This window comes from Elephas maximus, chromosome 3, assembly GCF_024166365.1.
Source record: "Elephas maximus indicus isolate mEleMax1 chromosome 3, mEleMax1 primary haplotype, whole genome shotgun sequence".
Taxonomy (NCBI): domain Eukaryota; kingdom Metazoa; phylum Chordata; class Mammalia; order Proboscidea; family Elephantidae; genus Elephas; species Elephas maximus.
In genome coordinates this window covers 7,307,346-7,332,256 of record NC_064821.1, presented here as the reverse complement: position 1 = coordinate 7,332,256, position 24,911 = coordinate 7,307,346, and the positions used below count along the sequence as shown (strand labels likewise).

Below are 24,911 nucleotides of genomic sequence, written 5' to 3'. Positions count from 1 at the left end.
GGAGTGAGACATTGAGGCCACTGGTCTGTCACCCCCTCCTGGGGGCATTTCCTGCTGGGTGGGCCAAGGGTGCAGGGCTGGGAGGAACTCTAGAGCCTATGCAACCCCTCAACTGGGCCCCCAACTCCCTATACCTGTTGTGGGACCCAAAGCCATCAGCAGAAACCCATTCTTCTGAACCTCAAAGGAAGACATTTTGGGGGCCAAAAAGGCTGAGATTCCACCATTCAATCCACCACTAGTCAAGCCAGGCTGTACCCCCTGGCCCCCTCCCCACCCCTGTGTCACCTACCCTTCAAATGCGTCCCCCCAGCCTATATGTGTGTATATATGATCTTCTAAGTAACTCCCACTCTCTGAGACACATCACCCCTAAACACGTACACACACATACTGACTTTCAGGCAAAAAAACACTTTGGGGAAACGGAGGCACGAGGTGGCAGGAAGCAGAGCCCCAAGCAACACCAGCCACCAGACATTTGACCTCTGGCCTGGGTGTCACAACTGCCTGGGGGGGGCGGGGACTGTGGCAGGAAGTCTGTAGAGTGGGAGGGGGAGAGTGCGTGACTCGGCTCAGGCTAGGAGAGGGGGGATCGATGGGCCAGGGATGGAGTCCGCGAGCACAGCGCTGGTCCTCCTGGTGCAGCTCTCGGGTGAGTACCTGGCCCTTCTTCTCCCTTGCACCCTCCTCTTCTCCCTTACCCCGGCTGCCTGCCCCTTCCTCTCCAAACACTCCTAGACCTCACTTGCTCAGCCAAATAGGCTGTCTCTGGTGGGAGAATGGTTAAGAGATATGGCAGCTAACCAAAATGTCAGCAGTTTGAATCCACCAGGCACTCCTTGGAATCTCTATGGGGTAGTTCTACTCTATCCCGTAGGGTTGCTATGAGTTGGAATCCACTCAATGACAACAGGTTTAGTTTGGTTTTGGTTTTCTGATACTCAGAGCCTTATGTGGTTTCGAGGATTCCAGAATGTCCCCCCAGTGAGGGCTCCTAGGATAGTATCCAAACCCAACCATGACCTCCATTGCAATCCTGTGTGACCTGCCCCGCCAACCCCCGATCTGCTCCCTCTTCCCATTCCTCTGACCTGCTGGCTTTTCTCTCTTTTTGTTTCAACACGCCAGACTGGACCCAACCTCAGGGCCTTTGCATATATTATTCCCGCTGCCTGGAACACTCTTCCCCAGATCTCATCCTTCTAGCCTCAGTTCAAATTCCACCTCAAATGCCACGGACTGGACACAACGTCCCCTCCTCGGGGTCTGACAAGCCTTATTGTGGCCCAAAGCAAAATTTATTCCTAGCCTCAGCCATGCCCACCCCCCACCCAAGTTCCCATCTTGCTGGCAGCTCTCTGCCGTTCTTGTTTCCATCTCTTCCAATTCAACTTGTAGTTCTTCCTGGGGCAACCTGCAAGTCTGTTCCACACAGTCAGGGTGGCCTTTTTCAAACTGAAAGGGAATCATGTTTTCTCCCTGCTCCCCTGGTTTCTTGGCACAGGGTTCTCCCCCGCCCCCACCCCCTTAGCCCCCCACCCAGTTGTCTACAAGGCCTTGTATAAACCATCCTCTGCTGACTTCTCTGATCCCAACTCCTCCCACTCTCCCCCTGCTCACTCTTTTCCAGCCACAGGGGCCTCTTCTCAGTTCCTCCAACTCACCAGGCATGGTTCTGCCTCAGGACCTTTGCACAGGCTGTTCCCTCTGCCTGGGATGCTCTTCCCACTGAGCTCCCCATGGCTCCAAACATCACCTCCTCAACAGGTAGATTCCCCTGGCCAGATCACCAGCCTCTGTCCTTTCTCTGCTCTCTATCTATGTGGCCAAGAGCTGGGCATGTCATAGAGCCCACCTCGAAGCCTCATGAGAGCTGAGCAAGTTAGACCCATTTCACAGGGAATGTCACTGAGCCTCAGAGAGGAGAAGTGACGGTCCCAAGATCACTCAGCCAGCAATGTGGCAGACCATGCCTCAACCCTGCAGCTCACACATTCGCCCTCCCAAGCAAGGCCTCACCCACCTCTCCCGTCCCCCAGCCCTACTAGGAACCACAAGCCTGAGCGTGAAGCAGGGACCCACATCACTGTGGGTAGAGCAAGGCAGCCAGGTGACCTTGACCTGCCAGGTGGCCTATGCCCAGGCCTGGGAGCGGCTCCGCATCGGGTGGACCAAAGACGGCCAAGTCTTGTGCCAGACACACGTCACCAACAACAGCCTCAGCCTGGGGGTCTGTGGGCCCCGGGGATGGCTCGTCTGGCAGTCGCCTGGCAACCTCACCTTGAGGCTGGACCAGGTGAGCGCCAACGACAGCGGGGACTATGTGTGCTGGGCGGCCGTGGAGATTCCTGAGCTGGAGGAGTCCGAGGGCAATGGCACGCATCTGCTGGTGGCGCCAGGTATGAGAACAGGCAGGGTGGGGAAGGTGCTGGGGACTTTGAACACCTAAAAGCATGTTACCGCTGTTATTGTTGTGTGCTGTTGAATCAACTCCGACTTGTGGCGATGCCATGCGCACAGAGAAGAACCGCTCCGTAGTCTTTTCAGAAGCAGATCGCCAGGCATTTCTTCCGCAGTGCTATTGGGTGGGTTTGAACTGCCAGCCTTTCTGCTGGTGGTCAGGCTCTTGACCATTTGAGCCATCCAGGGACTCCTCTAGAAGCATAAGGCTCTATAATTATTGTCGTCATTAGCTGTTGTTGTGTCAGCCCCTGACTCATGGTGACCCCAAGCCCAACAGAAGGAAAGGCTGCCTGGTCCTGTGCCATCCCCATGATTGGTTGAGGTTTGGACAGTTTTGATCTGTCTTAGTGATCTATTGCTGCTATAACAGAAATACCACAGGTGGATGGCTTTAATAAACAGAAGTTTATTCCCTCACACTTTAGGAAGCTCGAAGTCCGAATTCAGAGTACCAGCTCCAGGGGAAGGCTTTCTCTCTCTGTCAGCTCCAGAGGAAGGCTTTCTCTCTCTGTCAGCTCCAGAGGAAGGTCCTTGTTATCAACCTCCCTTTGGATCTAGGAGTTTCCCAGCACAGGGACCCGAGTTCCAAAGGGCACGCTCTGACCCTGGCTCTTCTTCCTTGGTGGTATGAAGTCCCTCTCCTCTCTGTTCACTTCTCTCTTTCATATCTCAAAAAAGATTGACTCAACATACAACCTAATCTTGTAGACTGAGTTCTGCCTCATTAACATAACTGCCTCTAATCCTGCCTCATAAATATCGTACAGGTAGGATTTACAACATGTAGGATAATCGCATCAGATCACAAATGGTAGACAACCACATAACACTGGGAATCATGGCCTAGCCAAGTTGACACACATTTTGGGGGGATACAATTCAATCCACAACATGAGCCATAGTGTTTTTATAGGCTGATTTTCGGAAGTCAATTGCCAGGCCTTTCTTCCTAGTCCATCTTAGCCTGGAAGCTCCACTGAAACCTGTTCGGCATCCTAGCAACGTGCAAGCCCCCGCTGACAAATGGGCGGTGGCTGTACATGAGGTGCCCTGGCTGGGAATCGAACCCTGGTCTCCCGCGTGGAAGGCGAGAACTCTACAGTGACCCAACACTGCGCATATACTTGAATCGTGAAACCCATTGCTGTCGAGTTGATCCTGATTTACAGCGACCCTGTAGGGCAGAGCAGAACTCCCCCATAGAGTTTCCAAGGCTATGGTCTTTACAGAAGCAGACTGCCCCATCTTTCTGCCCCTGAGCCGCTGGTAGGTTTGAACCACTGAACTTTTGGTCAGCAGCCGAGCACTTAACCACGGTGCCACCAGGGTTCCTCTCTTGAATCATGGAGACATTAAATTCTAACTCTTAGAATTAGATTGTGTGTTGTCAACAGGGGCGAGTATTGGTTCTTGTGGGGCAGAAAGCATCTCACTCTTTTTATGCATAAAGTACAGTACACCCACAGTACCTAAACAGATACACAGTATGTCTACGGTATGAAAATTTCAAGGAGTACAATTAAAGAGGAAAAAAAAAAGTCTCCTTGGGAGGGTGTATTGGTTTCCTGTGGCTGCATAACAAAGCCCCACAAACTGGGTGGCTTAAAAACAACGGAAGTGTGTTGTCTCACAGTCTGGAAGCTAGAAGTCCAAGTTCAGGGTGTCCGCAGGGCCATGCTCCTTCTGAAGGCTTCAGGGCTCCTTCCTCATCTCTTCCAGCTTCTGGTGGCCCCAGGCGTTCCTTGGCTTGTGGCTGCATCACTCCAATCCCTGTCTCCATCTTCACATGGCAGCTTCCCTCTGTGTCTGTCTGTCTGTCTCTTCTCCTCTTAGAAGGACACCGGTCATATAGGATCAGGACCCACCCTACTCCAGTATGACCTCGTGTGAACTTAACTGATACCATCTGCAAAGACCCCATTTCTACACAAGGTCATGTTCACCGTTGCGGGGTGGCGGGGGGGGTGGTGGTTAGGACATCAATATATTTTTTGGGGTAAAAAAAGTTAGAAAGGCTGAATTAAGGGAACAGCCCATTCTAGAATCTTAGACTCACACACTCTTAAATCCTTTAGTAAAGACAGAATTTTGCAGTCCCAGAGTGTAAGGGCAGAGAATTCTAGAACCCAAGAGTCTGCAATAGAAAGCAGCCTCCAAGCCGGAAGGACTTTGCAGATCAGTTAAGCCAGAGGCCTCATTTTACAGAGAAGAGAAAACTGAGGTTCAGAGTGGGCCAAAACGTGTCCAGTGCTGCACACAAGCCAGGAGCACAAGAGCCTGGCTCACACATTTCCCACACTCTGGCCAAACCCTGTATGGGGGCTGGAGACCCAAGCTGACCCAGACCCAGCTTCTGCTCTCCGTGGTTCCTGCTTGCTCTGAGCACGTGCCCGGCTCCCATGTGGCAGACTGCAGTCCCTGACCCCCGTTCCTTTCCCCTCACCACAGCCCCAGAGGATGGATGCCCACGGCTCTCCAGCTGGCAACATCCTGCCCATTGGCAGGGGAACCCGTCTGCCTCTGGAGTGACTGTTATGGCTGTCTTGCCCGCCCCCACCCCTCAAGAGGCAAGGGGGCTAATTATCAATTAGCAGGGGCGGGGCAGAGAGACATCAAGCTGTGTGCTGGGAGCTGGCTCCAGTCCAGCTTGGCACAGCTGGCTTCCCCCCTCCACTCCACAGCTGCTCGGAGACTCAGGAAGCGCCCGCCAACCTCAGAACCTATAAGATGAAGAGGCTGGGGGTGCTTCCTCTCCTCTTAGCCACAGCAGATGGAGCCTGTGGCTGGAGTTCATACCCCTCACACTGACGTGCCATTTATGTGCTATGTGGTCTTGGGCAATGGTTTAACCTCTCTGGCCCTGTTTCCTCAGCTCCTCCCCAGGTTGAATGGGTATATGATCATATCTAAAGCACTTAGAGGCCAGGACATAGTAAGCGCTCAGTAAATGTAAGTGATTATTATTTCTAGGCTGAGGATTACTCAGCAACACTCAAATATTCAGGCTGGTGGAGGCACTTTTCCCCCCAGAAACAGCTGAGGTCCTGCCCGCCCTCACCTCTGAGACAGGGAAGGAAGGGAGGGCTGAGGCAAGCAAGGTCTTGGTTTGAAGCTCGGCCCTGCTGCCATTAGGGTGTGTGACCCCAGAAAAGTCACTTAGATTCTCCAAGCCTCAGTTTCCTTTATTGTAGAATGGGCTTGGCACAGTCCATGAGTATGAGGGAGTCCAGGATGGGGATGATGGAGCTCATGATGACAGTGATGGCGCTCATGGTGGGGACATGGAGCTCACGATGCAGATGATAGAGTACGTGGTGGGGATGATGGGGATGATGGAGCTCATGGTGGGGGTGGTGGGGCTCGTAGTGGGGCTCATGGTGGAGATGATGGAGCTCATGGTGGGGGTGGTGGAGCTCATGGTGGAGATGACGGAGCTCATGGTGGGGGTGGTGGAGCTCATGGTAGAGATGATGGAGCTCATGGTGGAGATGGTGGAGCTCATGGTGGATATGATGGAGCTTATGGTGGGGGTGGTGGAGCCCATGGTGTGGGTGGTGGAGCTCATGGTGGAGGTGGTGGAGCTCATGGTGATGATGGAACTCGTGGTAGAGATGATGGAACTCGTGGTGGGGATGATGGGCATGATGATGGAGCTTGTGATGGGGTTGGTGGAACTCATAGTGGGGATGGTGGAACTCATGAAGGTGGTGGAGCTGACAATGAGGATGATGGAGCTCATGATGGGAGTGGTGGAGCTCATGATGGAGGTGATGGAGTTCATTGTCGGTGTGTAGAGCTCATGATGAAGATGATAAGAGTTCATGGTGGGGATGATGGGGATGATGGAGCTCATGACGGCGATGGTGGAGCTCGTGAAGGTGGTGGAGCTGACAGCGAGGATGATAGAGCTCATGACAAGGATGGTGTAGCTCATGAAGGGGATTTGGAGCTCATGGTGAAGATTATGGAGTTCATGGTGGGGATGATGGGTGTCTTACTCATCTAGTGCTGCTATAACAGAAATGCCATAAGTGGATGGCTTTAACAAACGGAAATTTATTCTCTTACAGTCTAGGACGCTAGAAGTCCAAATTCTGGGCACCAGGTCTAGGGGAAGGTTTTCTGCCTCTGTTGGTTCTGGGGGAAGGTCCTTGTCACCAATCTTCCCCCAGTCTAGGGGCTGCTCAGTACAAGGACTCTGAGTCCAAAGGACACTCTCCACTCCTGGTGCTTCTTTTTTGGTGGCATGAGGTCCCTACCTCTCTGCTTGCTTCTCTCTCCTTTTAGCTCTTGTAAGATAAAAGATGATGCAGTCCATACATCAACAAAAAGAACATCGAAGAGGAAATAACCAAGTCAATACCATTCACAGTAGCCCCCAAGAAGATGAAATACTTAGGAATAAATCTTACCAAGGATGTAAAAGACCTATACAAAGAAAACTACAAAGCTCTACTACAAGAAATTCAAAAGGACATACTTAAGTGGAAAAACATACCCTGCTCATGGATAGGAAGACTTAACATAGTAAAAATGTCTATTCTACCAAAAGCCATCTATACATATAACGCACTTCCGATCCAAATTCCAATGTCATATTTTAAGGGGATAGAGAAACAAATCACTAATTTCATATGGAAGGGAAAGAAGCCTCGGATAAGTAAAGCACTACTGAAAAAGAAGAAGAAAGTGGGAGGCCTCACTCTACCTGATTTCAGAAGCTATTATACAGCCACCGTAGTCAAAACAGCCTGGTACTGGTACAACAACAGGCACATAGACCAATGGCATAGAATTGAGAACCCAGACATAGATCCATCCCCGTATGAGCAGCTGATATTTGACAAAGGCCCAGTGTCAGTTAAATGGGGAAAAGATAGTCTTTTTAACAAATGGTGCTGGCATAACTGGATATTCATTTGCAAAAAAATGAAACAGGACCCATACCTCACACCATGCACAAAAACTAACTCCAAGTGGATCAAAGACCTAAACATAAAAACTAAAACGATAAAGATCACGGAAGAAAAAATAGGGACAACGTTAGGAGCCCTAATACAAGGCATAAACAGAATACAAAACATTACCAAAAATGACGAAGAGAAACCCGATAACTGGGAGCTCCTAAAAATCAAACACCTATGCTCATCTAAAGACTTCACCAAAAGAGTAAAAAGACCACCTACGGACTGGGAAAGAATTTTCAGCTATGACATCTCCGACCAGCGCCTGATCTCTAAAATCTACATGATTCTGTCAAAACTCAACCACAAAAAGACAAACAACCCAATCAAGAAGTGGGCAAAGGATATGAACCCACACTTCACTAAAGAAGATATTCAGGCAGCTAACAGATACATGAGAAAATGCTCTCGATCATTAGCCATTAGAGAAATGCAGATTAAAACTACGATGAGATTCCATCTCACTCCAACAAGGCTGGCATTAATCCAAAAAACACAAAATAATAAATGTTGGAGAGGCTGCGGAGAGATTGGAACTCTTATACACTGCTGGTGGGAATGTAAAATGGTACAACCACTTTGGAAATCTATCTGGCGTTATCTTAAACAGTTAGAAATAGAACTACCATACAACCTAGAAATCCCACTCCTCGGAATATACCCTAGAGAAACAAGAGCCTTCACACAAACAGATATATGCACACCCATGTTTATTGCAGCTCTGTTTACAATAGCAAAAAGCTGGAAGCAACCAAGGTGTCCATCTACGGATGAATGGGTAAATAAATTGTGGTATATTCACACAATGGAATACTACGCATTGATAAAGAACAGTGACGAATCTGTGAAACATTTCATAACATGGAGGAACCTGGAAGGCATTATGCTGAGCGAAATCAGTCAGAGGCAAAAGGACAAATAGTGTATAAGACCACTATTATAAGATCTTGAGAAATAGTATAATCTGAGAAGAACACATACTTTTGTGGTTACGAGGTGGGGAGGGAGGGAGGGAGGGAGAGGGTTTTTTACTGATTAATTAGCTGAAAAGAACTGCGTTAGGTGAAGGGAAGGACAACACTCAATACATGGAAGGTCAGCTCAACTGGACTGGACTGGACCAAAAGCAAAGAAGTTTCCGGGATAAACTGAATACTTCAAAGGTCAGCGGAGCAAGGGCGGGAGTTTGGGAACCATGGTTTAAGGGGACTTCTAAGTCAATTGGCAAAATAATTCTATTATGAAAACATTCTGCATCCCACTTTGAAATGTGGCGTCTGGGGTCTTAAAAGCTAACAAGCGGCCATCTAAGATGCATCAATTGGTCTCAACCCACCTGGAGCAAAGGAGAATGAAGAACACCAAGGTCACACGACAACTAAGAGCCCAAGAGACAGAGAGGGCCACATGAACCAGAGACCTACATTATCCTGAGACCAGAAGAACTAGTTGGTGCCCGGCCACAACCGATGACTGCCCTCACAGGGAGCACAATAAAGAACCCTTGAGGGAGCAGGAGATAAGTGGGATGCAGACCCCAAATTCTCATAAAAAGACCATACTTAATGGTCTGGATGTGACTAGAGGAATCCCGGCAGTCACGGTCCCCAAACCTTCTGTTGGCACAGGACAGGAACCATCCCCGAAGACAATTCATCAGACATGAAAGGGACTGGACAGTGGGTGGGAGAGAGATGCTGATGAAGAGTGAGCTAATTATATCAGGTGGACACTTGAGATTGTGTTGGCATCTCCTGTCTGGAGGGGGGATGGGAGGATAGAGAGAGTTGGAGGCTGCCAAAGTTTTCACGAAAGGAGAGACTGGAAGGGCTGACTCATTAGGGGGAGAGCAAGTGGGAGTAAGGAGTAAGATGTATATTAATTTATATGTGACAGACTGACTTGATTTGTAAACGTTCACTTGAAGCTCAATAAAAGTTAAAAAAAAAAAAAAAAAAGATGATGCAGGCCACATCCCAGGGAAACTCCCTTTACTTCAGGTCAGGGCTGTGACCTGAGTAAGGGTGTTGCATCCCACCCTAATCCTCTTTAACGTAACCTAATCTTGCGTCATTAACCAGAGGCAGAGATTAGGATTTACAACACATAGGAAAATTACATCAAATCACAAAATGGAGGTCAACCACACAATCATGGGAATCATGGCCCAGCCAAGTTGTCACATATTTTGGGGGGACACAATTCAATCCATGACAGTGGGGGTGATGGAGCTTATAATAAGGGTGATGGGGTTGGTGGAACTCATAGTGGGAATGGGGGAATGGTGGAACACATGAAGGTAGGGCAGCTGACAATGAGGGTGACGGAGCTCATGATGGGGATGGTGGAGCTCGTGATGAAGATGACGGGGTTCATGGTGGGTATGATGTGGATAATGGAGCTCATGATGGGGATGGTGGAATTCACAAGGGTGGTGAAGCTGACAATGAGGATGACGAAGTTCATGATGAGGATGGTGGGTCTCATAGCAGGATGATCGAGCTCATGGTGAGGGCGATGGGGCTCATGATGGGGATGATGGAGCTCAGGACAAGGATAATGGAGCTCATGGTTGGGATGTTGGGGTTCATCATGGAGATGGTGGAACACATGATGGCTGTTATGGATTGAACTGTGTCCTTCAAAAATATGTGTTGTAAATGCTAACCCCTCTGTCTGTGGTTATTAATCCTATTTGGGGATGAGTTTTCTTTGTTATGTTAATAAGACAGGATTAGTGTATGGTGCGTCTTAAGTCAACCTTTTTCGAGATACAAAAGAAATTTAACAAGCAAGTGAGAGAAGCAGATATGGGGGAAGAGAAAAGCCAAGCCACATGAACATCACCACAAATTCAGACTCCCAGGCTCCTAATGTGAGGACTATTGATATTAAGCTTCTCCGTCATCTCTTTTAATAGATGTAGTTGATTTGGTTCCTGTGTGTTCCATCTGGTGAGGTCCACGTGTACAGTCACCACTTATGTTGTTGTAAAAAGGTATTACCAATGAATATAGGTCGTTGGTCTTGCAGAATTCTATCATGAGATTTCCAGTGTCGTTTCTATCACCAAGGCCATATTTCCAACTACTGACCCTTCTTTATTTCCAACTTTCACATTCCAATCACCAGTAATTATCAATGCATCTTGATTATTCATGTGATCAATTTCAGACTGCGGAAGTTAGTAAAAATCTTCAATTTCTTCATCTTTGGCATTCTGACTATGGAACAGACCATCAATTGCTCATATGCAAGTTCAAGTTGAAGCTGAAGAAAATTAGAACAAGTCCATGAGAGCTAAAGTACAACCTTGAGTATGTCCCACTTGAATTTAGAGACCATCTCAAGAATAGATTTGACATATGAACACTAATGACCGAAGACCAGACGAGTTGTGAGATGACATCAAGGACATCATACATGAAGATAGCAAAAAGTCATTAAAAAGACAGGAAAGAAAGAAAAGGCCAAAATGTATGTCAGAAGAGACTCTGAAGCTTGACCTTGAACACAGAGTAGCAAAAGCAAATAGAAGAAACGATGAAGTAAAATAGCTGAACAGAAGATTTCAAAAGGCAGCTTGAGAAGACAAAGTATTATGATGATATGTGCAAAGACCTGGAGTTAGAAAACCAAAAGGGAAGAACACTCTCAGCATTTCTCAAGTTGAAAGAACTGATGAAAAAAATTCAAGCCTTGAGTTGCAATATTGAAGGAGTCTTTGGGCAAAATATTTAACAATGCAGGAACCATCAAAAAAAGACAGAAGGAATACACAGAGTCACTGAACTAAAAAGAATCAGTCGACATTCAGCCATTTCAGGAGGTGGCATATGGTCAGGAACCGATGGTACAGAAGGAAGAAGTCCAAGCTGCTCTGAAGGCATTGGCAAAAAACAAGGCTCCAGGAATTGATGGACTATCAATTGAGATGTTTCAACAAACGGATGCAGCGCTGGAGGTGCTCACTCGTCTCTATGCCAAGAAACTTGGAAGACAGTTACCTGGCCGGCCAGCTGGAAGAAATCCATATTTATGCCTATTCCTAAGAAAGGTGATCCAACCAAATGCGGAAATTGTAGAACAATATCATAAGTATCACACGCAAGTAAAATTTTGCAGATCATTCACAAACGGCTGCAGCAGTGTATCAACAGGGAACTGCCAGAAATTCAGGCCGGTTTCAGAAGAGGACATGGAACCAGGGATATCATTGCTGATGTCAGATGGATCCTGGCTGAAAGCAGAGAATACCAGAAGGATGTTTACCTGTGTTTTATTGATTATGCAAAGGCATTTGACTGTGTGGGTCATAACAAACTATGGATAACACTGCGAAGAATGGGAATTCCAGAACACTTAATTGTGCTCGTACGAAACTTGTACATAGACCAAGAGGCAGTTGTTGGAACAGAACAAGAGGATACTGTGTGGTTTAAAATCAGGAAAGGAGTGTGTCAGGGTTGTATCCTTTCACCATACTTATTCCATCTGTATGCTGAGCAAATAATCTGATCAACTGGACTATATGAAGAAGAACGGGGCATCAGGGTTGGAGGAAGACTCATTAACAACCTGCATTATGCAGATGACACAGCCTTGCTTGCTGAAAGTGAAGAGGACTTGAAGGACTTACTGATGAAGATCGAAGACCACAGCCTTCAGTATGGATTACACCTCAACATAAAGAAAACAAGAATCCTCACCCATGGGACCAGCAGTCAAGAAATCAAAAGATTCACTGCATTGGGCAAATCTGCGCGAAAGATCTTTAAAGTGTTAGAAAGCAAGGATGGTCCTTTGAGCACTGAGGTGTGCCCGGCCCAAGCCTTGGTGTTTTCAGGTGCCTCATATGCATGAAAAGCTGGACAATGAATAAGGAAGACTGAAAAAGAATTGATGCCTTTGAATTGTGGTGTTGGTGAAGACCACTGAATATACCATGGACTGCCAGAAGAAGTACAGCCAGAATGCTCCTTAGAAGCAAGGATGGCGAGACTTCGCCTCACACTTTTGTCGTGTTATCAGGAGGGATCAGTCCCTGGAGAAGGACATGATGCTCGGTAACGTAGAGGGTCAGGGAAAAAGAGTAAGACCCTCAACGAGATGGTTCGACACAGTGGCTGCAACAATGGGGTCAAACATAACAACAGTTGTGAGGATGGCACGGGACCGAGCAGTGGGTGGCTACGAGTCAGAACTGACTCGATGGCACCTAACCACAACAACTGTGAAAACATAGATTTCCATTTGTTAAAGCCACCCATTTATGGTATTTCTGTTGTAACAGCACTAGATTACTGACAGTGGGATGACAGGGGTCGTGATGTGGATGGTGGAGCGCATGATAAGGGTGATGGGACCAGTGATGAGCGTGATGAAAAAATCCAGTTGGCAGTTATTTCACAATAACTGCCAAGGTAGGGACGATTATCCCCATTTAATAGAAGAGGAAATCGAGGGTCAGAGAGAACACCATCCCTGAGTCATGCAGCATGGCAGGGCAGGAGTTCCGAGGTCTCACGTGGGGAAAGAGGAAGCTTCTGAGGCTGAAGAGTACAGGAGGCCAGACTCCAAGGTGGGCATCCCCGCAACCAAGTTTTCTTGTCCGCAGATGATCCCCAAGGGACCCCTGCTTCCAGCTTCCCAGGTGAGCCCCGCCCGCATGTCTCTCCCCCAGCTCCGTCCCCACTCCCGTTCTCCTCTCAGAACGCCCACGGTCCCCACAGGACTTCTCTCCTCGCTGCTGATGGCGGGGGTCGTGGTCGTGGCCGCTATCGCGCTGGGCGCTGGGATCTGGGGCCGCCGTCGCCGTCTGCACAGGGACTCAGGTAAGGGCCCAGGTAACTGAGGACTCCCCCATCTGCTGGCGACCCGCCCCCTCGTGGCGGAGGCGGGAACTGCAGCCGCTTGACTTGAGGGAATGGATTCCCATAGGGTTTATGTACCAGCCCTTGGAAGGGGGTGGGCTAGGGCAGCGGGGAGGGGGAGATAGATGGAGAAGGCTGTCCCCTGCACCCGTGTTTTTCAGGAGTGAAGACAGAGTCCCCAGAGGTGGGCCAGGCCGGCTCTCTTGAGCAACTGTCAACTTTTGGCCTGTGTCACCCCCCTCTCCCGCCAGGAAATCATTTCTACAGCAATGTCCTATACCGGCCCCAGGGAACCCCAAAGAAGACTAAGGCGTGGCCTGGGGAAAGGAAGGTGCTGGACCCACCCAGATCGGACCAGAAAGGCCAGAGCTTCTATTCGACCTCTTTCCCCCAGCCCCCCAAACCCCAGCCGTGTCTGCCCCCCAACCCCCAGCCGTGTCTGCCCCCCAACCTCCAGCCATGTCTGCCCCCCAGACCTTGCCCCAGCCTGGGACCTAGCCACCCCATCTCTACCATGGTCTCTCCCAGCCCACGTGCCTTTGAGCAGCCATGGCCAAGAGGGTCTCCTAGAGCGGGAAGGAGAGTCTGAGCTCCTGGGCATCCCGGAGGGACCCCACCAGCGGCTCAGGCTATGTGGAAATGTAACTGACCCTGGACCTCCCTCCTCCCCCACAACACCCAATAAAGCCTAGTGAAGAAAGCAAAGGCAGAGTTGATGGCGATTTGGCGGTTCAGTGGTAGAATTCTCACCTTCCATGCGGGAGACCCAGGATCAATTTCCAGCCAGTGGGCCTCATGAGCAGCCAGCCACCACCTGTCGTCAGTGGAGGCTTACGTGTTGCTAGGCTGCTGACGGCTTCAGCAGAACCTCCAGACTAAGATGGACTAGGAGAAAGACCTGGCGATCAGCTTCCAAAAATGAGTGAAAACCCCGTGGGACACAGCAGTGTGATCCACAGGCGATCGTGGGGATGGCGCAGGGCCAGGCGGCATTTTGTTCCGTTGTGCACGGGACTGCGAGTCAGGGGCTGACTCGATGGCAGCTAACAGCAACATGGCTCAGGCTAAGCCAGGGAGCGACATCAGGCCCATGTGGGCACAGAGACAAACTCAGTAAGTGCAAGTCTGGGTGGGAGGAGAATGGCAGACCCTCGGAACACCTCTGCCAGGAGCTCAGCCTCCCCCTCCTGGGAGCCCTCCTGGATTTAAGACTAGGTGGGCCCTCCCGGTACGCTTTCTCGTTACTCTCCTTTGTGGCACTCAACACAGATTGTGATGCCTGCTGTTGTTAAGTGCCATCGGATTGATTCTGACTCCTAGTGACCCCATATGACAGAGCAGAACTGCCCCATAGGGTTTCCTAGGCTGTAATCTTTACAGGAGCAGATCACCAGGCCTTTCTACCAAAGAGCCACTGGGTGGGTTTGAACCGCTGACCTTTAGGTTAGTGGAGCCCTGGTGCAACAGTGGTTAAGAGCTCAGCAGCTAACCAAAAGGTGGGCAGTTTGACTCCACCAGCCGCTCCTTGGAAACCCTATGGGGCAGTTCCACCAGCCACTCCTTGGAAACCCTATGGGGCAGTTCTATTCTGTCCTATAGGTTTGCTATGAGTCGATTATGTAATTTGTCGGTGACTTGGTTAATGCCCAGTGGACTAGAAGCACGTCTGCCCTGTTCACACCCTTATCCCCAGCGCCCAACAGCTAATGACAGACAGTAGGGGCCCAGAGCTCCCAGAGATGGTTGGAGAGACCCTCTGTTGCAAGGGGACTCTGACATCTCACCAGCCTTGGGTGGGGGGACAGGTCCAAGGAGCAGGGAGGCAGTGTCCCCAGCCTCTCAGCAGTGCCCTACTCTGGGACCACCCCCTCCCCAGCTGACACCTCCCCCCAGGCAGCCCTGGAGAGGGGGGAGGAAGGGTAGGTCAGGGGCTCCCTGGGGTTTACCAGCCCCGGGGTCTCCTGCCAGACTATCACCTTGAAGTGACACCAGCTGGGATGGGCCCTGCTCCCCTCCCCCACCTCTGCTGTTTCCATGGGGACAGATGTCCCTTCTGCAGCTTCAGCCAGCTGCCCGGTTGGGAGGAGTGGAAGGGTGGGGGCAGGGCTGGCCTGAGAGCTTATCCCGCCCCCGGTTTCTCCATCTTTGTTTCTGCCCTTGTCTTTTGTCCCTAACCCCTGGGTTCTCCTTCACCCCCAGGCCCCTCTCTCCCTGCCCTCTGGCTCTCTGAGCTTTGACTTCTCCTCAGGTGTGACTCACACCCTCAACCCCAGCTCCGTCCCCCAATCCAGCAGCTGGCGGGAGCCCTGGCAGGGCAGTGGTTAAGTGCTCAGCTGCTAACCTAAAGGCCAGTGGCTCGAACCCACCAGCTGCTCTGAGGGAGAAAGGTGAGGCAGTCAGCTTCGATGAAGATTACAGCCTTGGCAGCCCTATGGGGCAGTTCTACTCTGTCCTATAGTGATAGGGTCCCTGTGAGTCAGAATCAACTCAGTGGCAATGGGTTTAGTTTTTGTTTTCTTGAGGGGAAGCCTTTGCCCCTCCAAGGGTCTCAGCCCCCCGTCACCCTTCCGTGGAGCTTGTGCCTTTGGGTGCCCCCCGGGGGCCCTCCCAACATCCTGCTGGACACCATCTCCGTGGCCTGTTCACAGAGGGGACACAGAGGGGTGCAAGCTCACACTGGGGGTCTGGGATCCACACCTCCCTCCCTGGTGCCCAGCAAGGACATGTAAGAGACAATAATTTATTTTCCATGGCAATGGAGGGCTTGGAGACAAAATTCTGGGCACCAGAACCCAGAAGGGGGCAGAGATGGTGGCCCCCATGTAAGACTCAGCACCCGGGGTAGGGAGTCTGTCCATCCATCTGTCTATCTCTTTCTAGACTGTAAAGACCTCCAGCTGTTGCACCAGCGGGCTCCCCGGCGAAGGGCAGCCAGTCAGGTGGTCTGCGTGGTGACCGGGTAGAGCAGGGCCAGGTGCTCAGCGCCCTGCACAGGCAGCGGGCGTGAGCTGTAGTGGAGGACCAGCTCAGGCACGCTGGGGAAGGGGCCGCTGTGCTGGCCCAGTACGACCTGGTTCTCGCGGGTCCTCGCAAACTTCAGATGCAGGAAGCCCTGGCTGCTCCTGAGGAGGGGGACACAGGGTCAGAGGGGGCCTGAGTGCCCAGATCTCTCCATCCCCGAGGTCCCCAGGGGCCAAGTCCCTCTGGTGAGCAGTGGTTAGGTCTGCTATGGATTGAATTGTGTTCCCCCCCAAATGTTGTTGTTGCTGGGTGCCTTCCAGTCCATTTCGACTTGATGTGATTCCATGTGACAGAGTAGAACTGCCCCACAGGGTTTCCTAGGCTGTCATCTTTATGGGAGCAGATTGCCAGGCCTTTCCCCCACAAAGCTGCTGCGTGGATTCGAACCGCCAACCTTTCGGTTAGCAGTGGAATGGTTAACCGTTGTGCCACCAGAACTCTTTGTCCCTCCAAAATATGTGTTGTAAATCCTAGCCCTTATATCTGTGGAAGGAGTCCCTGAGTGGCACAAACGGTTAAGTGCTCAACTACTAGCCTAAAGGTTGGTTGTTCAAACTCACCCAGAGGCACCTAGGAAGAAAGGCCTGGCGATCTACTTCTGAAAACCAGCCAGTGAAAACCCTGTGGATCACAACAGTCTGATCCCATTGTGCATGGGGTTGCCATGAGTCAGGAGCCGACTTGACGGCAGCAAATAACAACAACAGGTCTGGGACGGCCGAAGCCTCAGAGCCTACAACATGGCTTGGAACACAGTAGGTGCTCAATAAATGTTTATTCAATGAAGGGAACAATCATAGTGGCCAGGGGGCCCCCAGGACCTCTTTTGGGTCACTCCAAGCACCCCTAGACTCACCCCACTCTCTCTCCAATCTCCTGACCCTGTGTGCTCCCCTGGGTTCCCCCCCACCCAACCCCCAGCCTGGGGTCCCCCTCTTCTCTCCATCCTTGTGGATGGAATGACCCAGAACCAGGGAATCATTTTATCATCCTCGCTAATATTAATTAAGCACTCACTGTTTTCCCGGAACTGTTCCCAAACTCGGAGCCCTAGTGGCACAGTGATGTAGTGGTTAAGAGCTCAACTGCTAACCAAAATGTTGGTAGTTCAAATCCACCAGCCGCTCCTTGGAAACCCTATGGAGCAGTTCTACTCTGTCCTGTAGGGTCGCTGTGAGCCGGAATCGACTCGCCAGCAATGGGTTTTGGTTTTATTCCCAATGTTTTTCACGTATTAGTTCATTTCATCATCCAAATACCACCATGAAGTTGATGCTATTACTATCCTCACTTCAGAGATGATAAGGAAACTGGGGCCCAGAGAGGCTGAATCACTTAGTTAATGTCACACAGCTCGGAAGTGGCAGAGTCAGGATTTGAACCTGGCCCCAAAGCCCTCTTCCAGTCCTGTACTCTTAGGAATCTTGTAGAATTTTAGGGAAGTTTTATAATCAGACACACTTAGAATTTTAGAGACAGAAGCACTTAGAACCAGGGTCTCAAACTCAAATGCTCACAGGGCCACTGTGAAATTCTGCTCTCAAAGACAATGGATATCCTTCAACTTTTGGACTGAAGGAGTCCAAAGGAATCTTGGGCACCTAGTCTCTCCCTGTCTCATCCAAGGCTGATCCAATACTGGATCTCCGGTATGGCTTCCATTCCATTTTCTTGCATACTTCCAGTGATGGGGAACTCATTCCCAGTTGAAACCATAACAGTGCCTCCTGGGAAGCTCTGCCCACTAGTCTGAAAGCACCACCCACTGGCTTCAAAATCTCCACTCACTGGTCCCATTGGCACCAAAAGCCCCACCCACCAGCCTTAGAATCTCCACCCACTGCCCTGGTAAAGCTCCACCCACTGACTCCAAAGCCCCACCCACTGGCCATGAAATCCCGGCCCACTGCTCCCACCGAATTAACCCGGAAGTGTGACGCATGCAGTCCTGTGACCCCCTGTCTCAGCTGAGGTCTCACCTGAGGGACAGGGAGCAGTCCTGGGGGCTGGTCTTGCTGAGTCGCACAAGGTAGCTGCCTTCCTTGCAAAGGGACAGCAGGCTCTCAGCATCCACCCGGCTCAGCGGGCCGTGAAACCACCTAGGGGACGACAGGGTCAGATGGCATATGAAATGCGACCCCCCCCCCTTCGAACTGGCCTCAGACACAGGGGATGCCAGAACTGGCGGCACCTGCGCACACAGGTGAGGAGAAGCCCCTTGGATTTCTCAAGGGGAGCCTGGTTACCAGCACACATGGTTTTCCCTGGGAGGTAGCGAAGCCCAGGTGAAGGTGGAGCTGCTACCTCCAATTCTACAGCGCACCTGACCTTGATCTTCACAGCCCCCCCTTGGCTGGGTCCCCACGTGTCCCTGGCCCCTCTCCCCCCAGCCCCCCAACTTCAATCACTTGTACATCACTTTCATAAGTTTTACCACATTCACACCCCACCAATGTCATTCTTTACCGAATATTTTCTTGTATACACCCAGTGACAGAGAGCTCACTCACGTGTTCACGGTTAGCAGATTTAAGTGAGTAAGGTCTTAAAGACAGAGAAGCACTAAACAGAGACCTGCCTGTTGGTTGTACTGAGAGACAATTGAGAAGAGAACCTTCTCACCCTCTGCCTCAGTGTTCATCAGCCAGAAGTCTACGTATCACCCATCTAAGAGGGTGATACGTAGACTGATAAACACACCCTGCTACCCACAAGACTGGCTCTGGGGACATAGAGCCCCTCAAGAAGTTCCCAGGCAGCAGGGACACAGAGAAGACCCAGACCTCCCAGCCTGTGCCCCCCACCCCAGCCCAAACTTGGGACCCCCTCTCCCCCAAATCCTGCTCCTCCCAGTCCCATCCCAAGATCTCCTGGGGGTCAAAATGATTTCTGTCTCTTTGCTCCCAAGCTTCAAGCCTCATCTGTTATGGAGTGATTTGTGTCCCCCAAAATATGTGTTAGAATCCTAACCCCTGTACCTGTAAAGGAAATCCTGGTGGTGTAGTGGTTAAGTGCTCCAGCTGCTAACCAAAAGGTCGGCAGTTCAAATCCACCAGACGCTTCTTGGAAACCCTCTGGGGCAGTTCTACTCTGTTACATGGGGTTGCTATGTCGGCACCTAATGACATACCTGTGGCTGTAATCCTGCCTGGACATAGGGCTTTTGTTATGTTAATGGAACACACCAGTGTAGGGTGGGTTCTAAACCCCATCACTTCTGAGTATCAAAAAGCAGCTTAGATAGAGAGAGGAGGACGCGGGGGGCGGGGGGACAGATGCCATGTGGGACTCGCCAAGAAACCAAGGCATGCTGAGGATACTGCCAAGGAAAGAATTGACAAGGCAAGCCCCTGATACAGACTTTGAGCTTGCAGAACTGTGAGACAGTAAATGTCTGTTCCTTAAAGCCCCCACTTGTGGTATTTCTGTTACAACAGCACTAGGAGACTAAGACACCACCCAAGTGGAGGGAGAAAATTCCCTTTTACTTTTCTTTGAGCCAGGCACCCTCTTAAGGGTTTTGAGCTTGAGGCCCAGACAGGTTAAGTGAGTTACCTAAGACCACACAGCAAGGAGCATTGAAGAGCAGGGATTTGAACCCAGAGCCTGAGATCACTGAGAGATTTTGTCTTTCTGGGTGCCTGGCGCACAGTAGGTGTTGGCAGCCAAGAAGATTAGTTGAAGAAATGAATGAATGAATGAAAGCTCTCAGGGAGGGAAAAAAACCAAAACTTTTGCCTGAGGAGGCCACAGCTAGTATGGGGCTGGGAGGGGTTCAACGGGGCTCTTCCACATTCAGTTTCCCCACTCACAGTTGTTTCTCCAGGGGCAGGGTCGGGTCCACGCGTTCTGCAGGTTGGGGGCTTCTGGGCAGGGGTCTCCGGAGCTCCTTGGCCAAGCCTGGGGTCCTTTCCCAGTCAGGGCTGTCAAACTGCACTGGAGGGGAGAGTTAGAGGGTTAAGTCCTGCCTACCTTGTTGGGGCGGAGATCGGACAAGCCAATGGAATTTCACTAGGAAGGAGGTGCCAGCTTGGGGTAACCTATCAGAATCCAGAAAAGAGGGGGCTGGGTTTAAGGTGCGGAATTGGCACAAGGAGCAACCAATTGATCTTCAGGGTAAAGGGGCATGGCCATCCATAAACGAGGTGGTATGGAAGGGGTGAAACCCTGGTGGTGTAGTGGTTAAGTCCTAGGGCTGCTAACCAAGAGGTCGGCAGTTTGAAACCACCAGGCGCTCCTTGGAAACTCTATGGGGCAGTTCTACTCTGTCCTATAGGGTCATTATGAGTTGGAATCGACTGGATGGAAGTGGGTTTGGTTTTGTTTTGGTTTATGGAAGGGGCGAGGCCATGTCAAGAACCACAAATCAGAGAGCAGGGGGCGGGGCTAGAGGGAGTGGGTTGAACGCTTCCAATTAGTAGACAGGTTTCCTGAGTTCAATTCCCCAGTCAGCCTCAACTCTGGCCAAGTACTAGAGGTAGAAAACCACGCCCAATACAGACAGACAGAGGCACTGAGCCCCTGGGACCAAGTCAAGTTCACACAACTCTTCCAAGACCCAGTTATGTTATTCCTTAAAGCTGACTTTATTATTACTTCTTTTCATGGAAAAGAAAAAAATTAAGGTCCAGAGACTTACCCAAGGTCACCCAGCTCCATCAGGAATTGACCCTAATTCTTCTAAGAACTGCATCCCTCTACCGCCCACAAGAGCTCCTGAATAATTGAGCTTTTTTGTAGCTCTCAATTTATACGCACCCTGCTCGGTAGGTACTATAACAATACCCATTGTGTAGAATAGGAAACTGAGACTCAGGGAGGTCAAGTAAGTGACTTGCCAAGTAAGTTTCATGAACCCAGGTCTCCGCTGACGCCAAATACATATTCCTATCCCTGCACTCTGTTGAGCAGAACAAGGATGTCCCATTCCACTCTAAAAGGTACTTTGGTTCCCAAGGAAGATGGTGTGGGTTCTCCTGGGAAGAGGAATTTGTGACTATCAGTCATTCACACTTTAGCAAGAATTAGAAAACCACCACGTGGCAGGTGATTGGGCTCTATTTTGTAGTGGAAACAGGGGATATGATCAAATCAGGAAGTGGAGGTATAAAGGTATTCAGGTCAGGGTCTGTACTGGAGAAACACCTGCAAATGCCCTGGAGATATGGTCTTTCTTCCACTCCCAGGGCTGGTCATACTCATCCGCTGGCCGCTCATCTTCCTGGGGCAGTCGGCTCTGTCGAGGCTTCTGTCCTCCAGAAGGGGGCTCGTCCCCTGGCTCTTGGTCTTCCTCCTCATAGGGAGTGTCATACAACTGCACTCCCCTGCCAGGCAGTTCTGTGGAGCCGAGGACACTGGTCAGCTCCCATGCCCATCTAAGACCCTGTCACCTCCCTCCAGCCCCTGTCAGCTCACCGCTTACGACCCGCTGCGCATCGTAAGGCTCCATGTAACCGTCATCTGGGGGTGGCAGATGAGGCTGGGCATCAAAAGGGTCCGAATATTCGGTGTCAGCTTCCGGCTGGGGAGAGAGAGAATAGAAGGGAACAAGGGCTTAGGGAGCCGGGCCCAGCTGTGGACACCCCCTGCTGGGAGAGGCTACGCTGCTTGCCTAACCTCTCTGACACATCTCCTACCAGTTCATTTTTTGGGGGTAGGGAGTCTTCTCTAAGGAGCCGCAATAGGTTAAGCACTGAGCTGCTAACAGAAGGTTGGCAGTTCAAACCCACCCGGTGGATCCGCAGGAGAAAGGCCTGGCAATCTGCTTCTGTAAAGATTACAGCCCAGAAAACACTATGGGGCAGCTCTGCTCTGTCGCATGGGGTCGCTGTGAGTCAGAATTGACTCCAGGGCACCCAACAAAAGCAGGGGATCTTCTGTCTCCCCAAAATTCTTACATACGGATGCTGGCTTCTCCCACTCTCTCCCTCCTTCCATTCTGATTCTCCCAGACAGACATATGCCTCCCTCCTTCCACAATTAAAAAAAAGAAAGAAAGGAAAGCAACCTCTTTGCTATGAAGTTGACTCTGATTTATAGCGACCCTGTAGGACAGAGCAGAACTGCCCAGTACAGCTTCCAGGGATCGGCTGGTGGATTCGAACTTCCGACCTTTTGGTTAGCAGCTGAGCTCTTAACCACTGCACCACCAGGGTGTTTATCAGGTGCATACCCCATCGTTCTAAGTGCTTTACATGTACTTACTTGTAATAGCAGCACTCAGTAAGTACATCATCCCATTTTATAGATGAGGGAACTGAGGCCCAGAGAGATTAGGTGACTTCCCCAGGGTCACACAGCTGGTAAGAGATAGAGGCAGGATTTGATCCCTGGCTGTCTAGTTCCTCAGAGCCCCTGCCTTCTCCCGTTCTTCCTGTGCTCTTTAGCGCTACCCAGCACAGCTCTCCTTGCTGTGGTCAGCTGCTGTCAGGTCGGCCCCAGGCTGACGGCGACCCTGTGCACAACAGAATGAAACGCTGCCCGGTCCTGAGCCATCCCCACGATCAGCTGTGGATCAGACCGTTGTGTTTCATTGACTGATTTTTGAAAGTAGATTGCCAGGCCTTTCTTCCTAGTCTGTCTTAGTCTGGAAGCTCTGCTGAAACCTGTTCAGCATCATAGCAACATGCAAGCCTCCACTGACGGATGGGGGGTGGCTGCACTTGAGGTGGACTGGCCAGGAGGGAACTGAACCCAGGTCTTCCACGTGGAAGGAGAGAATTCTACCACAGAACCACCACTGCCCCCAGACTCTTGTAGCCCTCCTCAAACCTTTCTCTGGCTCCTGACTCTACTAAGTTTGGGGTGGACTCCTTGATCCCCTAGAAAAAGTATTCAAGAGAAGCGTGGGCATTGGGGTCAGCTCTGGGTTCAAATCCTAACGAGCTAGAGCTGTGTGACCTTGGGTGAGTTGCTTGTCTTCTGTAAGCCTCAGCTTCCATCTCTGTAAAATGGGAATACTGGCAGCAAGAAGGGCAAAGACTGTTCGTTGCTGTCGAGTCAGCTCTGACTCCTGGCGACCCCATGTGTGCAGAGTAGAACGGCTCCATAGGGTTTTCAAGGCTGTGACCTTTTGGCAGCAGATTGCCAGGCCTGTCTTCTGATGCATCTCTGGGTGGATTCCAATTGCCAACCTTTTGGCTCATAGCTGAGCACTTAACTGCGCCACCCAAGGAGCCAAGGCAAGAAGTAGTGGTGAGAATCTTAAAGGGCCTGGCAGGGGATTAACTGGCTCAGATCTGCTTCAGGAAGAGCCTACCAGCTGCGAAGAGAAAGAGGGGAAATGGAGGATGGGGACGAAGAATCGGGAGAGACCTACTAAGGGGCAAAGCAGGGACAACCAGAGAGGTAAGAGGACAACCAGGACCAGGCACTGAAAAGGAACAGAATATCCAATTCCCCCAAGCAGTTGGACTGAGGTCTGGCTGGTGCCCAGGCTGCCCCTGGGGTGGCACACAAAACAAGCTCCCAAATTCTGGGAACCCAGCCCGACCCTCCCCACCCAGCCTCTTCGGTCCACCCAGCCTCAGCCACTAACCTCCTCCCCAGGGCTGCCCAGCAAGGCCTTGGCCTTGGCCATGTCTGCGGCCTCCACCTTGATGAGCCGGTGCTTGGGAGAATCGTACTTGGTGTCTCCAGGGCCCTTGGGGTCCCCGGTGCCCGCGGGGTCCGGCTCCAGGCGGCTGTCAGCATCCTCATAGGGGTCCTCGAAGTCTAGATTCTTCTGTGCTCGATAGGCTCTCAGGATGTCGCTCTCCGAGTAGTCGGGGGTCGGAGGCTGCGGAGGGGGTCGCCGGCCTCCGAAGCTCAGGTAGTCCCGGAGCCACTTGGCCATTTGGTCGCGTGTCCTCCCCAAACCTGGCCACTGTCAGAGGGGGACCCACATCCCCGCTTCTTGGCTGCCTTCCTCGGCAGAATCCCTCCAGGGAGAAGAGGAAAAGGACGGGAGGAAGAAGAGGGAACGAGGAGGAGAGAGATCAGGTGTGCCCCTAGGCTGAGCTCAGCGCCGAGAAGGTGAAAAGAAGTGGGCGCAAAGGGAGAGAAAAAGGAGAGGGAGATAGAGGACGCGGGAAGGAGAGGGAGGAGAGACAGCGCACCTTAGCCGGGCTCAGACAGGACCGCGGGGGAAGGGGGCGCCCCGCAGGGCCCTGAACGCCGAGCGCTGGGTCGTCCGGCCAGGGCGAGGGACATCCGCGGAGGCGCGCGGAGTTGCCGCAGGCAGCGCGGTTCCGGTGCGCGGCTTGGCCACCCGCGCCTTCGGGCAGCTCGGAGATCCCTTCCAGGGTCCCCCCGGCCTTCCTCTCAGCCGGGACGCCTGGGTCCTCAGCTCGGCTGGAGGATCCCCCCGGGGGGCGGGCGCCGAGCGTAAAGTTGGGCGGCGGCGAGTGCGACCCCGGCTAGGGGCAGCCTTTGTTGTACTCCTCTGCGCTGCCGGGGGAGCCCCAATCCCGCCGCCCCCCGCCCCCCCCCGCCCCCCGGCCCGGCCGCCTCAATCCTTCACAAAGGGAAATAAAACCCTCCTCCAATCCCCCTTCACGCTTTCGGAGACACTTTCCCTGTCGCTGCCACCACCGCCAGCGCGCAGCCG

The 24,911-nt window shown here is 51.5% G+C and overlaps 2 protein-coding genes across 3 annotated transcripts; one reads left to right on the top strand and one right to left on the bottom strand.

Moving 5' to 3' along the window:
• Positions 1–561: 561 nt before the first annotated feature.
• Positions 562–14,001, top strand: TMIGD2 (transmembrane and immunoglobulin domain containing 2). Of its 2 annotated transcripts, XM_049875792.1 has the most exons (5): positions 562–655; positions 2,043–2,402; positions 13,048–13,083; positions 13,163–13,264; positions 13,555–13,977. In XM_049875792.1, the coding sequence occupies exons 1-5, from the start codon at positions 610–612 to the stop codon at positions 13,890–13,892; spliced, it is 882 nt and encodes a 293-aa protein (XP_049731749.1). In that variant the 5' UTR covers positions 562–609; the 3' UTR covers positions 13,893–13,977. The 2 variants fall into 2 exon arrangements, with proteins under 2 accessions (XP_049731749.1, XP_049731748.1); XM_049875791.1 differs by having other exon boundaries at positions 13,048–13,264; positions 13,593–14,001.
• A 2,052-nt stretch (positions 14,002–16,053) lies between these two features.
• Positions 16,054–24,703, bottom strand: SHD (Src homology 2 domain containing transforming protein D). Its single transcript, XM_049875790.1, has 6 exons — positions 23,862–24,703; positions 21,740–21,845; positions 21,470–21,661; positions 20,137–20,260; positions 18,304–18,423; positions 16,054–16,425 (listed from the first exon to the last, which is right to left on the bottom strand). Exons 1-6 carry the CDS (start codon positions 24,156–24,158, stop codon positions 16,239–16,241), a joined length of 1,026 nt encoding a protein of 341 aa, XP_049731747.1. The 5' UTR covers positions 24,159–24,703; the 3' UTR covers positions 16,054–16,238.
• Between the last annotated feature and the right edge of the window lie 208 nt (positions 24,704–24,911).

Excerpts from the sequence above, each read along its gene's own strand:
- TMIGD2 (XM_049875791.1), top strand. The coding sequence starts at position 610 with ATGGAGTCCGCGAGCACAGCGCTGGTCCTCCTGGTGCAGCTCTCGG. Across the intron at positions 656-2,042 it reads CCTCCTGGTGCAGCTCTCGG|CCCTACTAGGAACCACAAGC; the intron begins GTGAGTACCTGG and ends CCCGTCCCCCAG. Across the intron at positions 2,403-13,047 it reads GCATCTGCTGGTGGCGCCAG|ATGATCCCCAAGGGACCCCT; the intron begins GTATGAGAACAG and ends TCTTGTCCGCAG.
- SHD (XM_049875790.1), bottom strand. The coding sequence starts at position 24,158 with ATGGCCAAGTGGCTCCGGGACTACCTGAGCTTCGGAGGCCGGCGACCC. Across the intron at positions 18,424-20,136 it reads CTGCCCCTGGAGAAACAACT|GTGGTTTCACGGCCCGCTGA; the intron begins GTGAGTGGGGAA and ends GTCGTCCCCTAG. Across the intron at positions 16,426-18,303 it reads GACTGCTCCCTGTCCCTCAG|GAGCAGCCAGGGCTTCCTGC; the intron begins GTGAGACCTCAG and ends CCCCCTCCTCAG.